The 15,185-nt window shown below is 43.3% G+C and overlaps 1 protein-coding gene across 3 annotated transcripts in view; it reads left to right on the top strand.

Moving 5' to 3' along the window:
• GRHL1 (grainyhead like transcription factor 1) overlaps window positions 1-3,431 on the top strand; it is a 53,304-nt gene extending 49,873 nt beyond the window's left edge. For all 3 annotated transcript variants that reach the window (XM_082215549.1, XM_082215550.1, XM_082215548.1), the window contains exons 15-16: window positions 479-543; window positions 2,127-3,431. In XM_082215549.1, coding sequence (XP_082071675.1) covers window positions 479-543; window positions 2,127-2,241 — 180 coding nt within the window. In that variant the 3' untranslated portion in view covers window positions 2,242-3,431. The remainder of the gene's footprint in view (window positions 1-478; window positions 544-2,126) is intronic.
• The last annotated feature ends 11,754 nt before the right edge of the window (window positions 3,432-15,185 follow it).

Below are 15,185 nucleotides of genomic sequence, written 5' to 3'. Positions count from 1 at the left end.
TTTTGTAAAGCTTACCATCTTGAATAGAAGGTTTGGATACTATGAAAGCAAAAGGTGTTCATTATTGCCAATAGTTTAAATATTTACCCAATTTTTGGTTTCTGTAGGGCAGGAATGCTCAACCTGTGGATCTCCAGATTATTGTTGGACTGCACATCCCATAATCTCTGACCACTGAATGTATAGCAAGCGAGCCAACCATAGTTGACCAAGCTATTATAAGTTCATTCTATGGCAGAGGATGCTCTGCCATAGAATGAACTTATAAATCTGACAGGATAGACTGTGAGAGAAGACAAGCTTCTCTGCATCTTGGTTTCACTGCTGTGTGTTTGGAAGTTTAAACCATGGTTTCAGTCCTGAACTACGGTTAGCACATAGCGTGAATATTAGCGCAAACTCCAAATGCAATTTGTGAGGACTCTTTCACGTCTTATTACTTCATTTTTGCGATTGTTTTCCTTTTTGCTTTGTTTAGATATCTGACAAATACGATGTCCCTTTGGATAAAATTGGGAAAGTCTTCAAGAAATGTAAAAAAGGGTGAGTATGTTGAAAATAGTATCCCTGCAGCTTTGCAGGCAAGATATGGCATCTTACATGTTGTTTTTCACACTCTCTGTACACAGATCTGCCTTCTCCCCACACTGAACCTGTTTTGAACAGGAGCAATACTGTTTCCCCAAGATACTGAGCTCTGAGAGTACAGCTGCCACACAGAATTAGAATGCAAAAGTGAGCTAATCCAAGTGAACTCACCCTCACTGCATGATTCCTCAGCTGCTGGAGAGAGAGAGAGAACAACCCTGGGTTGTGTGCTAAGTCTTTACTCTTCACTAATAAATAGTTTTGATAAGGGAAAAGAAATCACCACTTAGTTCTCAAGGCAGCAACAACATATCCCTTTCTTGTACTCATTACATGTTGTCAGGATACCCAGAAATAATCTCTCAGCAAGATGAAGTGGTATCTCTAGGACAATGGTTCCCAATTAGCTTAGTACTGCGAACCCCCTGCTTTTTCAAAAGCCAAGCCTACTTTTTGACAAATTTTGAAATCTCTGTGGTAGTTTTTGTTATGTGAATTGTGCCATGGACACCCTGGGTGGGTTATGCGGGTCCCCGGAGTCTGAGGACCACCAATTGGGAACCGCTGCTCTAGGTCATTGTCAATAGAGAATCTGAGGCCCAAAGCACTGCTGTGAAAGGGAACAGCTTTTCTATATCGCACATGTTTGCAGTCCACCTCACTTGATAAATTTCAGCAATGTCTTGCATGGTGTCAAAATTTGGCGCGCGCGCACACACACACACACACACACACACACACACACATATAGAGCCACTTGCATTCTGCTCCATTCACCATGTTGTGGTTGTGACACTCTATGGCGCTCCCTAGGCTAAGCACCCAGTGCGATGGAACCAGCCACGCTGCCATAAACCCGCCTCTGTTCTTATCACATGTTTGGTCCTTAAACTGTTTCTTTTGATAAACAAGTAAGCATAGATGTAACTGCAAATTTGAAATTATAGGTAGCTTTCCTCCTCATTGGGTAGCAAGGACCTAAGGGAATCGTGGCAACAAGCACTTTGAGTATGTTAGTGTTTGCCAGATTTTGTCTGGCAGGCTGAACCTCTAACTCAAGGTTTCCCAAACTTGGTTCTCTAGCACTGTGTGTGTGTGTGTGTGTGTGTGTGTGTGTGTGTGTGTTGGACTACAACTCCCACCATCCCTGACCACTGGTTCTGCTAGCTAGGGATGATGGGAGTTGTAGTCCAGAAACAGCTGGAGAGCCAAGTTTGGGAAACGCTGCTCTAACTGGTCTCAATCTGTTTTGTGGTTTGCTAGAAAGCAGCCCCTATTTGGAAAAAAAAAAACCCCATAAATTTCCCCAATACTCCATCAGTTGGCAAGAGAACAAAGAGAACCTTGAGACCTAATGTAACTTTCCCCGTGAGACCTGGGTCCTGTTTTGCTCATCACAGAAGTGTATTTTGTTAGGTCGACCTAGAAGATTATGCTGATGATGCCCATAGGGTTGGCCTAGCTTTGTGCTGCCCCACTGGGTGTGTTTCCGCTAGGCTTTAAAGTGTCCCATTTTTAATACTCTCTTATTTCCTTAGCATCTTGGTGAATATGGACGATAACATTGTGAAGCACTATTCCAACGAGGATACTTTCCAGTTACAGATTGAAGAGGCGGCTGGATCTTACAAGCTCACTCTCACCGAGATCTAAAACCAAGCTCGTTGGGGCCTCTTGCGGGGCTTTTAAATGAAGGTGGTGAATGCAAAACCTCTCATTACTTTTGTCCTCAGGATTTAAATGTGTCTCTAGGGAAGAAGCCATTTGTTCTTCCAGGGAAGAGTATATTTTGGCTGTTGTTTAACATCGCTTCCAACATTTCTGTCCTCTTGGGAGCAACGCTGCACTTGGAATAGATAAACAAAAGACAATGAATTGGAATTCCAAGTCCCCCACCCCTGGGGGGGGGGGGAAACACACCCCAGAATATTTTTACTAAAGCACTATGCAGTTACCTGCATATCCCCTTTACTTATTAAATGTGTATGTGTTTCTTCATCAGCTTAGAGTCTCTTACTAGGCTCCCCCCCAAAAAAAACTCCAATTGATGCTTACAGGAGTTCCAGACAGGCTGGACTCGTATGATGTTTACGACCGAATATGGCATATGGCTATCATTTACTTCTTCAACATCTTAGGGATGTGAAACTGCCTTGCTTTATGAAGAACTTCCTTTAAATTACTGTATGCATCCCCTTGGTGAGCTGTATTTCTATATAAATGCAGTGTATTTTGAAGGGTTGTAAATATGTACATATAAGTCATATAATATATATACATATATATATGTAAGACAAGATACATAAGATATCCGTGTGTGTGTGTGTGTGTGTGTGTGTGTGTGTGTAAGTAATATAGATTGAATAAATGTGGTGAAGCCCATTGGGAAGAACTGTATTTATATAAATAATACACTGAGAAAAGCAGCCTCGGTTCTAAATTAAATTTATGCTGCGTGTGTTCAGTCTCCTGTAAGGGGGAATTGCGGGGGGGGGGTGAGTTTTAGCATAGCATACTTAATATTTATCATCAAGTGATAAGGTGAGACTGTCTCCATGTAAATTAATAAAGTTCAAGGTTAGAAGTAATGTATCAGTCCGGTAGAAAGCAGTAGTAAGGATGAGTCTATATTTTCTCCAAAGGGGCAAATGTGAAGAGATATAGGTCATGTGTACCCTCCTTGAAGATAAGATTTGATGTCTTGAACCTCAGGACCATAAAAACCAGTTTACCTCTCACCATTTTTTCCCTTCTAAACTTCACTATGACCCACCTTGTGTTTGGCACAGTGTTTATTTGGGGAACTCAGGTCGGACCTACATTGACCTGCTAAGCATTTTTTTTTTTAAAAAAAACCCCCCACACACATTGTGTAACACTGAATAGCAATTTTCCACAGTCGGTCGCTCACTGCTCTGCAGTGCCATCTGATGTTGCATTTTAATAACACATTTTTAACGTTTTAAACAACAAGTGTAGATCCATCCTCTGGTCTGCATAAGGGTGGCATATCTAGGCCTACAAGATACAAACAAACCTCATGGCTGCTTCACACCTCCTTTCACACGAGTGAATGAACAAGTTAGGATGTATTTGGTCAACTACAGTTTCCCATTACGTCTGAATAAGGAAAGTGTGGTTAGCGGCTTCGGAACAAGCCATAATATGAAGCCATTGTTTAAAGTTTTGTGATGGCTTGTGCCAAGGAAGGAACAAAGTGGTTATGTGCAAGACCCATGAGGCTCATTCATACCATGACTTAAAAGAAAGAAGATAGTCTAAATGCATGCATTCGTTGCCTTTTATCACGCAGTTTCATCATTTCAGTGATGCACCATTGTGCATATGGGGCCTCATGTTAGCTTCACAGTTAGTTAACGGATATATGGTGCTGTTTGTGATTTACAGTGACCATGATCGTGGATGGAAAGTGTTTTACTCATCTTGTTTTTGATGCCAAATGTTATTAAGCCATGTTTTCAAGAGAAGTCTTATTTACTAGTAGAACTGCAGATATTGTTGAACTTGGATGTAAAGAATCCCAAGTGCCTGACTGAATATAGTAGTAGTAGTAGTAGTAGTAATTTTATTATTTGTACCCTGCCCATTGTACTGGGTTACACCAGCCTATCTGGGCGGCTTTGATATACTGGTAATCTTTGATATACTTCAGATATTTAAAAGAAGCAGCAAAGATGAGGCCCAAACAGGGAACTTTATGGGGGCCTAATTTGCCAGGTGTATCTTTCACCTTCCCACATGATTACATGTCAGTTTTGACGCCCACACCACAGAGGGCCTACGTAGATCTACCAAGCATGAAATATCAAAATAGCTGCTGCCCTTTAATGGGGTTTTTCCAGCAGCAATAGTTAAAGCGCTCTGAAAATTATTGCTCTGTGAGAGAGAATAGGGGGTCACTTAACCACTCTCAGCATCCTTAGGAAACTACAGCTCCCATGAGTCTTTGGGGGGGGAGTCATGACTGTTTAAGGTGGTGTGATCCTGCTTTAAATGTGTAGCGCTGATGGGGCCTGTGATTTCTCAATGCTAGTACAGAGTTTTGCCTGTAACACCGCACATTATGCTCTTTGCTATGTTGAACAGCACTCAGTTCAATGAACAGTAGATACCCTTCTCCGTTGTGACCGTTGTTTGTTCTGCATGTGAGTTGCCTAGCAGCGGAACCCTGAAGAAAGAAATGTGTAAAAATCAACTATATAGGTGGAAATGAACCCCAAAAAGCACCTTTCCTACAGGGAAAACTTACACAGGTTTTTGAACGGCCAAACAGCTATTGGTTAAAAAAAAAAGAGAGCAAATCTTGTTATCAAAAACAGCAACCTTTGAATATGCTGCAGTTTACACTTCATATGACAAGGTAATTTTTATACGCACACACACATTAAGTGCATAATTTTATGTCTGATGAAAACTGAAGTTTTCCTACATTAAGTAGAATGGACTGGGGGGGATCAGTCTTTTTTGTGTAAAAGGTTGAATTGATGCTTATTTATATACAACGCCTAAACTACTGATTGGTTTTCGGGGACATGGGGCTTAACTATAGCCATATTTGTAATGTTCTATGAAGTTGATTTTGGTCCTGTCTGCTATTTTTTGTCTGTCTAATTGAAAAATTACTGTAAAAGCAAGAACTATTAAATTTTGTATGTCAGTTTGTAACCATTCTGTTACCTTTACCCAATGTTTATAATTATTACTTAAACGTTTCCCTGGAGGGTGGGAAGCCAATACAATGCCTGCAGATATCTCAAACTGTGTTACTGTTCACCTTCACAGCTTCAATCAATGTGGGAATTCCTTAACTAGCATTTATGATCTAGAATGGTGGAAACTAGGGATTGGTGAAGAGCACACAAAAAATGCTCTTTGTAGCTTTGTCCTTGTTGTTTAGTCGTTTAGTCGTGTCCGACTCTTTGTGACCCCATGGACCAGAGCACGCCAGGCACTTCTGTCCTCCACTGCCTCCCGCAGTTTGATCAAACTCATGCTGGTAGCTTCAAGAACACCATCCAACCATCTCATTCTCTGTCGTCCCCTTCTCCTTGTGCCCTCCATCTTTCCCAACATCAGGGTCTTTTCCAGGGAGTCTTCTCTTCTCATGAGGTGGCCAAAGTATTGGAGCCTCAGCTTCACGATCTGTCCTTCCAGTGAGCACTCAGGGCTGATTTCCTTCAGAATGGAGAGGTTTGATCTTCTTGCAGTCCATGGGACTCTCAAGAGTCTCCTCCAGCACCATAATTCAAAAGCATCAATTCTTCGGCGATCAGCCTTCTTTATTGTCCTAATACCCGCCAATTATTTTGCATGTATTGATGTATGAAGAGTCCTTTCTAAAACTTGGAAGCCACTATTTCCATTATTAGGGTGGTGAGATGGGGCCAATGGACAACTATCAGATGAAGGCAAGAAATATTTTGGTTGGTTGCCACCAGACTTTTTTTCAGCCAGAACTCAGTTCCTGCACCTCTCAGGTGGGTGCCATTGCCATTATAAGAGAACAAGGGAGGTGTTCATGGGGAGTTCCTTCCAGGTGCTATTTCCCCAGAAAAATAGCACTGGGAGGCACAATACTCCAGTTGGGGGGGGGTCCAAGAGCCCTCCTGCCACCTTCCCCAAGTCTGCTCGGCTTCGGGAAGGAGGCCTTCAGCATCCTTTAAGAGGTTTGACGCCTCCTTCCCAAAGCATAGGAAGCTTATACCCAGCTTAGGGAGGGAAGCACGATGCTCACATGTATGACATCAGGACATAGTTACACTCCCACCCACCCCCATATCGCCCTTGCAACCTCTGGCCCTAACTGTTCCCCTACAAAAAAAATCACCACCATGCCACTGCTTGAAAACATTTGACTTTACTTATCTTAAGCCCTCCAGAAGCTGCTGGACTCCAACTCCCATCAGCCGCAGCCAGCATGACCAATGGTTGGATATGTTGCAAGGTGTCGTCTGATGGACTTAAGAGGTTCCCTTCCCTGCTCTTAAGTCGTAGGCACCAGCAAGCACTCAATTGTCAGAGCTCTGTCCCTTTATTATTAAGTGTACCCTTATAGAATATCTGCAGCTGTTCTTGTTCAGCGAAAGGCACAGTGTATTGTCCCTATGTGTTTTCAACAAATGCTTCTCATCCATAAATGAAAAAATCATTGAAAAATCCAACCTTGCTAAGGAGCTAAGGGAGGCATATATGACCTTCCCTTTCCAGAACAATCTTGTTCGCCTTTGCACACAGGCTGCAAATGAGCAGCCCATCATGCCATCTGCTTGTTTTGCAATGTATATAATGTACATAATTGCTCTGGCCTGCATGTACACATACCCTCAGAGAAAGCGATGAAGAGCAGTGCCAACTAGATTGACCTGGCTGCTCTTATCATTATCATTGGCCTGCTTGGGCAATTGCCTAAATAAATGCACATGCCTTGCTCTGGCCTGTAGGACAGTGCACTCGGCCTTTGGTGAAGCAAATAGAACGGGGGTGGACTTTGGTAATATGGCACCCTGAGCGAGAGCAAAATTTGATGCCCTCTTCCACTCTGCACTATGTCATAGTTTTGTGCCCCCTTGGCTAGGTGCCCTGTTGGGGGGCGAACTGACAATGCCCTAAATCAGCACTGAGCACCTCCCCGTGTATGGTGTAGTGCAGAGACTAGGAAGGTGAGCTTGGCATCTTGGGATCAACTCTTTTCAACCTTTATATATATATTATTTTATTTATTCAGAATATTTATATTCCTCTTTATACTCCCAGTAGCCTTTCAAAGCAGCTTACGAAAGTTTCTCAAAATTCAATCACATAACTGGCAGATTCTGCATGCACAATTCCAGTTGCTTGACAAAAGCAGCTTCCCCAAAATATAGGACTTTCTGTGACAAGGAAAGTGTGGGGTGACTTCTGCCATAACACAATATCATTTCACTGCTGCACAAACAAATCAAAGGATGAATGTCCAGTATGTTTAATAAGCAGTTAGTCTGGAAGCAACCCCTAGTAAAGCCATTTGAAATAAATGAACCTGCTTAAAATTGGAATGCCAGACTCAGCTTAGCTTTTCTTCATCACCCTTTATTGAGTACAACCTTTTTATCCACTATCTCATTCCTTTTAGAGAGGGTTTTATTCTCCTAGGAATCCTTTCAGATTGGATTTCGCCATCACCTTGTCTTTATCAGGAGTTTTCTCTGGGATGAAGCTGCCGTGTATTGTGGAGTTACAGAAACTTATATCCTGCATCTGTAACCGTTTACAATTTACAAAGACATGAAAATAATACAAATTGAAGTCAGCAAGAAGCAGTCAATTAACCTCCGACTGAAGAGCTTATACTGTAGGTCAGAGATGGTTTGGGATAAGAGCTGCCTTGTTGTTGAGTGCTTCAAAGCAGATATCGTGAGGTCGACATAACTTGTAGAAAAGGCCTAAACATGATTCAAGATAATAAGCTACGAAGAACACAACAATGTGGCTTCCCTTAGCGAGAGGCGCTGGTATCTTGTCTGGAGCGCAGAACAGCCAAAAGTCTCTTGCTGGTTTCTCACTACTGCCACCCTGGAAAGTTCCTAGAATAGCCAGACTATAAATAAAACAGTGAATAAACATGTTCTTGGTCCCATATTGCCCAATTCATTTGCTTAAAAAAAACACACACACACACACACGACCAAGTTCCAGTTTCCTGGGTTTCCAGGAAAACCCTCTGGCTTGCAACAGGACACAGATTTGTTGACTAAAGTTGAAACACAACAACATCCTAGAAGTATCCAAACCTGAAGCTTATGCCTGTTTACTTGGAAATTAGTGTCCCGCTTCTAAGTTCAATGGGACTCGGTCCCAAGGCAGTGTCTGTAGGATTGCAGCCTTAGAAAGAAAAGTGAAACAACACTCCATTAGGGCAAATGCGGCTGCTCCTATCTGCCCACCTTCTTTATACTGTATAATAATAATAAATGTATAACTTATACCCCGCCCATCTGGCTGGGTTTCCCCAGCCACTCTGGGTGGCTTCCAACAGGGGATTAAAAATACATTAAAACATCAAGTCATTAAAAAACTTCCCTAAACAGTGCTTTCTTGCAGCTTCCTCCTCCTTAGTGTCAGTGCTGCCTGCGTAGAATTCAGCAAGCAGTAGGATGGTGATTGTGGCACTTTACTTTTGGTCCCCCTGCCTTCTGCCCCACAAGCCCCAATGGGCATCAGCCACCATGGCTGCAAGGCATCCTCCAAAGGCCCCACACCACAGCAGGAGGCCCACGCCAACACCCTAGAGCCTCTTGACACAGTCTTCCTTTCCCCCCTTGCTTTTGCTGCCTTTTAACCTGTGCCCTCCAGTGACAGGCGCAGCAGCAACAATTTCTGTTCACCTTGCCCTTGCATTCTGGGCAGTGGTGCAAGAGGAACACAGCAAGTGAAGCGGGCGGCAGCTATGGGGAGGAAGAAATGGGGCAGCTCAAGTGCAGAGCATTTTGCCCAAGGATCTCCCAAACCCTTGACCTGATGGTTGAGGTCGCTTCCAGAAGATATCTTTACTCATTTATTTGTACAAAGTTTGGAGGGAGGTAAGATGGTATGCACTATCCAATGAGCCTTGATTATGATTTGTTATAATGCAGAGCCAAGCAAGTGTTACCCTCCACTTTCCAATGCAGTTTCTCACCATTATCCTTATTGCAAAAAACCTGATTTTGGGGGGTGGGGTGGGGGTTGTTGCACAAGGGGGTTGTCCAAATCAACTTTATTTCTGCAACCTCAATTTGCTGGTATGCGATTGACCCTACCTGAACATAATGACAGTCTGGAAGTGCCCTCAGTGGAACCAGGAACACCATCCCCTAGGGAACCCAAATATTTTTGGGGAGGGAGCTGCCCCCCATGTTCAAAGTCCTGGCTCCTCCTGCTGCTGCTGCTGTGGAGGGGAAGGAGTGGTGGCAGGAGGAGGAGGGAACTGTCAGCCATTGAAACTGCTCTGCCACCCCCTGGCTCCTCCGACATCCTTCTAACCCCCACCCCCCAAATTCCCCATTGGAAGTTGGTGCCTCTGAGTAAAACAAAAAACCATGTTTGAACATGTTTACACTATTTTTCCAGCTAGATGTTTTGTTCTGTTTCATTAGTAATGATTTTTTTAAAGTGTCCTGAATTCACTGGCCTACCAAAATAATGAAGAAATATCTCCTCTAATACCACACAGGAGGGAGTCTATTTGTTCTTTCCTTTCCAAAACCAGGGAGAGGAGATGGTGGAGGAAGATTAGAGATTTTAAAGTTTATATATAGAAATATTGCAAAATTAATGAATGATAGAAAAATGGTGGAAAGAAATTTTATGGCCTTAGTAGAAATGTTATAAGGAGTTAAGGATATATGAGTACTTAGTTTTTAATGATAAAAAATATGTTAAGATATTTATAATATGACAGAAAATAGAGAAAGATGGAAAGGGTTTGCTGAAACAATCAATAGAAGTGGAATACAAAAAGGGAGGTGAGAGGAAGTAGAGGAAACAAGGGAATGAAAAATAGAGTATGGAAAGGGTGCATTTATGTTTTTAAATGGTTATTGTTTTGTTTTGTTTAGGGTTAGGGTTTTGTTTAGTTTAGTTTAATGTGATTAGGTTGTGTTTTGTATTGTTATATATTGTATTGTTCTTTCTTTCTTTCTTTCTTTCTTTCTTTGTTCTTTCTCTTTTGTCTCTTCTCTTTTCCTTTTCTGTAATTTTTAAAAGTAATAATTTTTTAAAAAATTGTTCTTTCCTTTCTTCAAAGCCCAATTCTTCCCCAAAGCTTTTCCTGAACCATTGTTAACTGATCTGCATTTTATCAGCCAACTCTACCCTTGCTAGTTTGTTTTTGTTTTTTTTAAATAATAATCACAAGGCTTCTGCATTAGGCATAATTGGATAATCTAGTCATTGCCCATGATAAAGCAGAATTCACCATCCTTGCAAAGGAAGCAGCCTGCCCTGTTGCAAGAGGACTCCAAGCCCCAGAGCAATGACTCATTACACAGAAATGCAGGGATAGGAATCCTTGGAGAACAGATAATGCTTCATGATAATCATCAGTATTATTTTACTGAGGACGGATCATTCTTATTTTTTGAGGGGAGGGAATGGGCATCAGCTATGAAAAATTTGGGGCAAATTTTGTGTCAGAATGTTGAATTATTGGGACTGGGGGAGACCCAGATTCAAATCCTGATTCAACTGTGGTTCTCTACATCACACTAGACTAGGCCCTATTTAAAAAAAGTGTGTGGTTGTTGTTTTTTTATAAAAATGTGTGTGTTTCCATAACACAGAATGTGATAGCTGGCTTAGCCCCAAATACTGAATAAGCTTTCCAGAATGATAAAGAGCAGAATGCATCTCACACATTTATGTATAAAACAAAAATCTAGCTTTTGGGGGGCAGGTGGAGGAAACAGCTCTAAGAAGGTGGGGGATCACTATGTTGCAGGGACAGATAGGTAGCCGTGTTGGTCTGCCATAGTCAAAATTAAAAAAAATATTTACTTACCTAAAAAAAATTAGGTGCTACTGGAAGAAATTTTTTTATGTTGCAGGGGTTGGGCAATGTTTTCAGCAGGGAGGCTGGTTGTTCCCTCAACCTCTGTGGACCATTTGGATTAAGTAGGAATGGCTGCGGGACATGGGTGGCGCTGTGGGTTAAACCACAGAGCCTAGGACTTGCCGATCAGAAGGTCGGTGGTTCAAATCTCCGCAACGGGGTGAGCTCCCGTTGCTCGGTCCCTGCTCCTGCCAACCTAGCAGTTCGAAAGCACGTCAAAACGCAAGTAGATAAATAGGTAAGGTAAACAGTGTTTCTGTGTGCTGCTCTGATTCACCAGAAGTGGCTTAGTCATGCTGGCTCCCTCAGCCAATAAAGCGAGATGAGCGCCGCAACCCCAGAGTCGGCCACGTCTGGACCTAATGATCAGGGGTCCCTTTACCTTTACCCTAGGAACAGCTGCATACCTGTTAGTCACCTGACATCTCCATAACATCAGTTGAAGGGTTTTCCTTTGCCCTGCCAGAACTAATGAGGTCCACATGATGTAAGAGTTGGAGGCCCAGGGTGTAGATTTTATTAATTTTAAAAATGTTCCGCCATTAAGTGTACTGAACCTTTCTAGCCTTGATTTTGTTTGTGTGCCTGCCTATCACGACTCCAACGCTGCATTCCTTTCCTATCTAGCCCTGAAAGTGGCACAAATGGTCATTTAAGGATGTTGTTCTAGTTAACATCAGTGAAAATCCAAACCTATCCTTGAAGTCTCCTGGGAAATAGATAGGAGAGGCAAGCGAAAGTGAGATAAAGGAATGTCAACAGCACCACGAAGGCCTGGTTGCCAGTGGAATGGTGATAGAGGTGCAACATTTGAGACCAATTGTGTTGGGACACCCCAAGGAAGTTGATATCAGTATGAAGCCATGCCTATTTTACATCCCATGACCTGTAACCTTTCTTAATGTATGTAGAAGGGTGTTTAGAGATGTTCTGATGACTCTTTATGCACTGTAGTGTTAGCAGCTTTGTTCTGATGTATCTTGGGGCAGCCCTTCTAGTAGCAGTTGAGCAGCTGGTTGGCAAGGCTGTCCTATTGCAATAAACCAGGTTCCTACAGAACACAGAGATTGTTATTATTCTTTGGTTCCATGTTTTATTTAAAGGTGCCCCCTCACCCGGGTAAGAACAAGGTGGTACAGAAGTAAATTCTTACCTCACACAGACCTGAGGTTCCCCACCACTATCTTCCAAATGTGCGATGAATACAATGAAATGGGTCCGCCGCTGATTGATTGATTGATTGAATTTATATACCGCCCTATTCTGTCTCAGGGCAGTTCACAGAAAAGGTATCACTGTCATTGTATCTCACAGTATGCTGCTTTAGAAATAAGACGTGCTTCTCTTCCTCTGTTAAAACCTAGAATAGCCTCTGCCTGTCATACTTTAAAAACATGTCCTCGATTTCTTTCTCTCTTTTTAAAAGAAATAGTGTTTTTGGGGACGTGAGGAGCCAGGCTGTTCTCTTACTCTCAGGTAGTGCTGAATCGGTGCCCCCCTCCCTCCGCACCGCCCAGGTCCCCAGGGAAGAGTTCCTGCTATGTTTGGATTAGGTGCTCAAATGTAGTACAAGGCACCCTGACACAGATTTGACCCCTGGTTTCAGGACAACGCTGTGTGGAACGTGGCTCATGTCACTGCCAGCTCCCAAATGCCAAGCCTGGTGGGGGTTTTCTTTTTCACTTCCACAGCTTGCCAGCAACCATTCAAGAATCCTTCTCATTTGTAAAAGAGACAGCTGTCGCCCCATTCCCAGGTTCACTTCTATTTGAGAACTGCTGCGGAGGCAAGCTGTTCCTCTCTGTGCTTTGACCTCTCCCCTAGTTTCGGGCTGCCAGGCTGGCATTACTGGCGTTTTCAGGACTTGCCTTGGCCTCTGACCCCCTTTCGCTTGGAGCAATGGTGGGGAGAAGTGACTGAGGGGCAGGAGGAGTGATGTGGAACAAAAAATGACAGGCAGGGGGAAAGCTGCACCCCCCCCGCTTCCACTTCATGACTTTGCAATTGCTTCTTTGCAGAACTGCTTCTTCCCCAGGAAAAATAGCAACAGCCTTTGTTGCTTTGCAGATCTGTTTGTGTATACTGCATTGTGTCCCTCTGTATCTTGAAAGCTGCTCTTCTTCTTCTTCTTCTTCTTCTTCTTCTTCTTCTTCAGAATTGAACTGAGCTTTTTCTAAATGCAGCTGGACTGGCTAACCACCTTTTGAAGGAAAACCTGTGGCCCTGATTCAGTTACCCGGCATGCTAGTGGAAGCCAGTGCAAGGGTTCCTGATAGCACAATGGAGCTCTCCTCCAAATCTGCTTGGGGTGTGTGTGTGTGCCAGGAGAACCCCAAGAACAGGGAGGGAGAGGGGGGAATTGTTGCACCAGGCAAGCAGAAAAGCATGATCAGAAGCGTATGACATTGAATTCCTCCCCTAGAGTCGAAAGTGACTTAGGCCAACCCCTGCCAATGCAGGTAACACACCTTACCATCTAGAGAGGAGTCCTGAAAAATCACCAAGTCCAGAGTTTAACATTACCTAACTGCACCTGAACCTCCCTTCTCAAGCATACTCAAGAGGATGGGATCCCCATCCTATTTTATCTGCCGTACCTGCCTTTGTTGTGTTTTTGCCTGATAGTACTGTGATCCTTGTGACTTTTAAGCATGGCAAGTTCGTACCCTCCAACATTTATCTGAGGAAAATAGGGACGTAAGGAAAAGTGGGACATTCCAGGGTCAAAACAGAAACCAGGGTGGCTTCCGCAAATCTGGGTCTGTCTCTGGAAAATAGGGACACTTGGAGGCTGTGTAAGCAACCCAAATTAATACACGTAGCATTAGAAAGGCAGGAGGACCACAGATCTCTGCAACAGCGCACCACACACAGAACTAGGATCTATTCCATCCGCAATCATACTGACCCACTTAGATCCTTTTAGCTAGGCTCTGGTTACAGCAGAAAAGTCAAGCAGGTGCAATTCCCTTCAAATCAGCTCCCATTTCTGCCACCCGTGCATAGCATGTAGTCACAGGAGTGCGATATAATCCTGGAATTGGGGAATTGGGAGCTTTGTATTACAGCGGTCCTGGCCCTACTTGCAGGACCAAGTCCAGAAAACAGCACTGGGAAAGTGCTTTTCAGCTCCCTGTCAGTTGTGTACTACTGGCTGCTCCCACTCTCTTTTCGGCACCTGCTAAAAACATTTCATTCATGCAAGCCTACCCCTCTAAAACCTGTGGCCTTTTAAACTGGGGGGGGGGGAGGAGGTATTTTGTCTGTTCATTACAACGGCCATCTGTCATGGATGCTTTTACTGTAGTTGAGATCCCTGCATTATAGTTGACCCTTAGGACCCCTTCCAATTCTATAATTCTGTTATTTTTTTGTTTTATTTTTGTATTATAACCTGCCCTGCAGGGTGGTATAGTATAGAAATTTAATAAATAAGAATACTCCAGACATACAGAAGTCGGCATCTCATTTTCTTTTAGCTTCAATTTAATTATAACTTGAATTAAGGGGGGGCGGGGAGAAATGTTTCAAATTGGTCTTTTATTCTAATGTTTTATTTTTATGTACGCAAGCAGTATATATATATATATATATATATATATATATATATATATACTATTAAGTTTTGTTGAATAAATGAAAGCTTTGTGAATTTGTTTTTTTTTTTGTGTGTGGGTTATTTTGTTTTTTTTTAAAAAAAGATTAACCAATAAAAACGGAAAAGACGGGGACTATTCGAAAAGAAGGTGTAACGAGGCTTTTCCTCAGGGCAGGATGGTTCCGCAGAGGAGCCACGCCCTTTAACGGCCACTCTGCGTGGCCGAAACGCAACATCTGGCAATAATAGCGTGTGTGGCGAGAAAGGACACCGCGTCACGCTCGGCTGCACGATCTCGAGCCGCGGGCGGGGCTGCCAGAAGCGCGCGGCGCTGTTGCTGGGGTGGGGGCGGCGACGACGTCGACGCTCTCAGCCCGGTCTCTTTGCCGCGCGCGCGCGCGCGCCCAGCCT

This window comes from Podarcis vaucheri (assembly GCF_965113315.1).
Source record: "Podarcis vaucheri genome assembly, chromosome: 3".
NCBI classification, from domain to species: domain Eukaryota; kingdom Metazoa; phylum Chordata; class Lepidosauria; order Squamata; family Lacertidae; genus Podarcis; species Podarcis vaucheri.
Note: the sequence above shows the minus strand (reverse complement) of the source record. Positions and strands in the feature narration are given on the sequence as shown.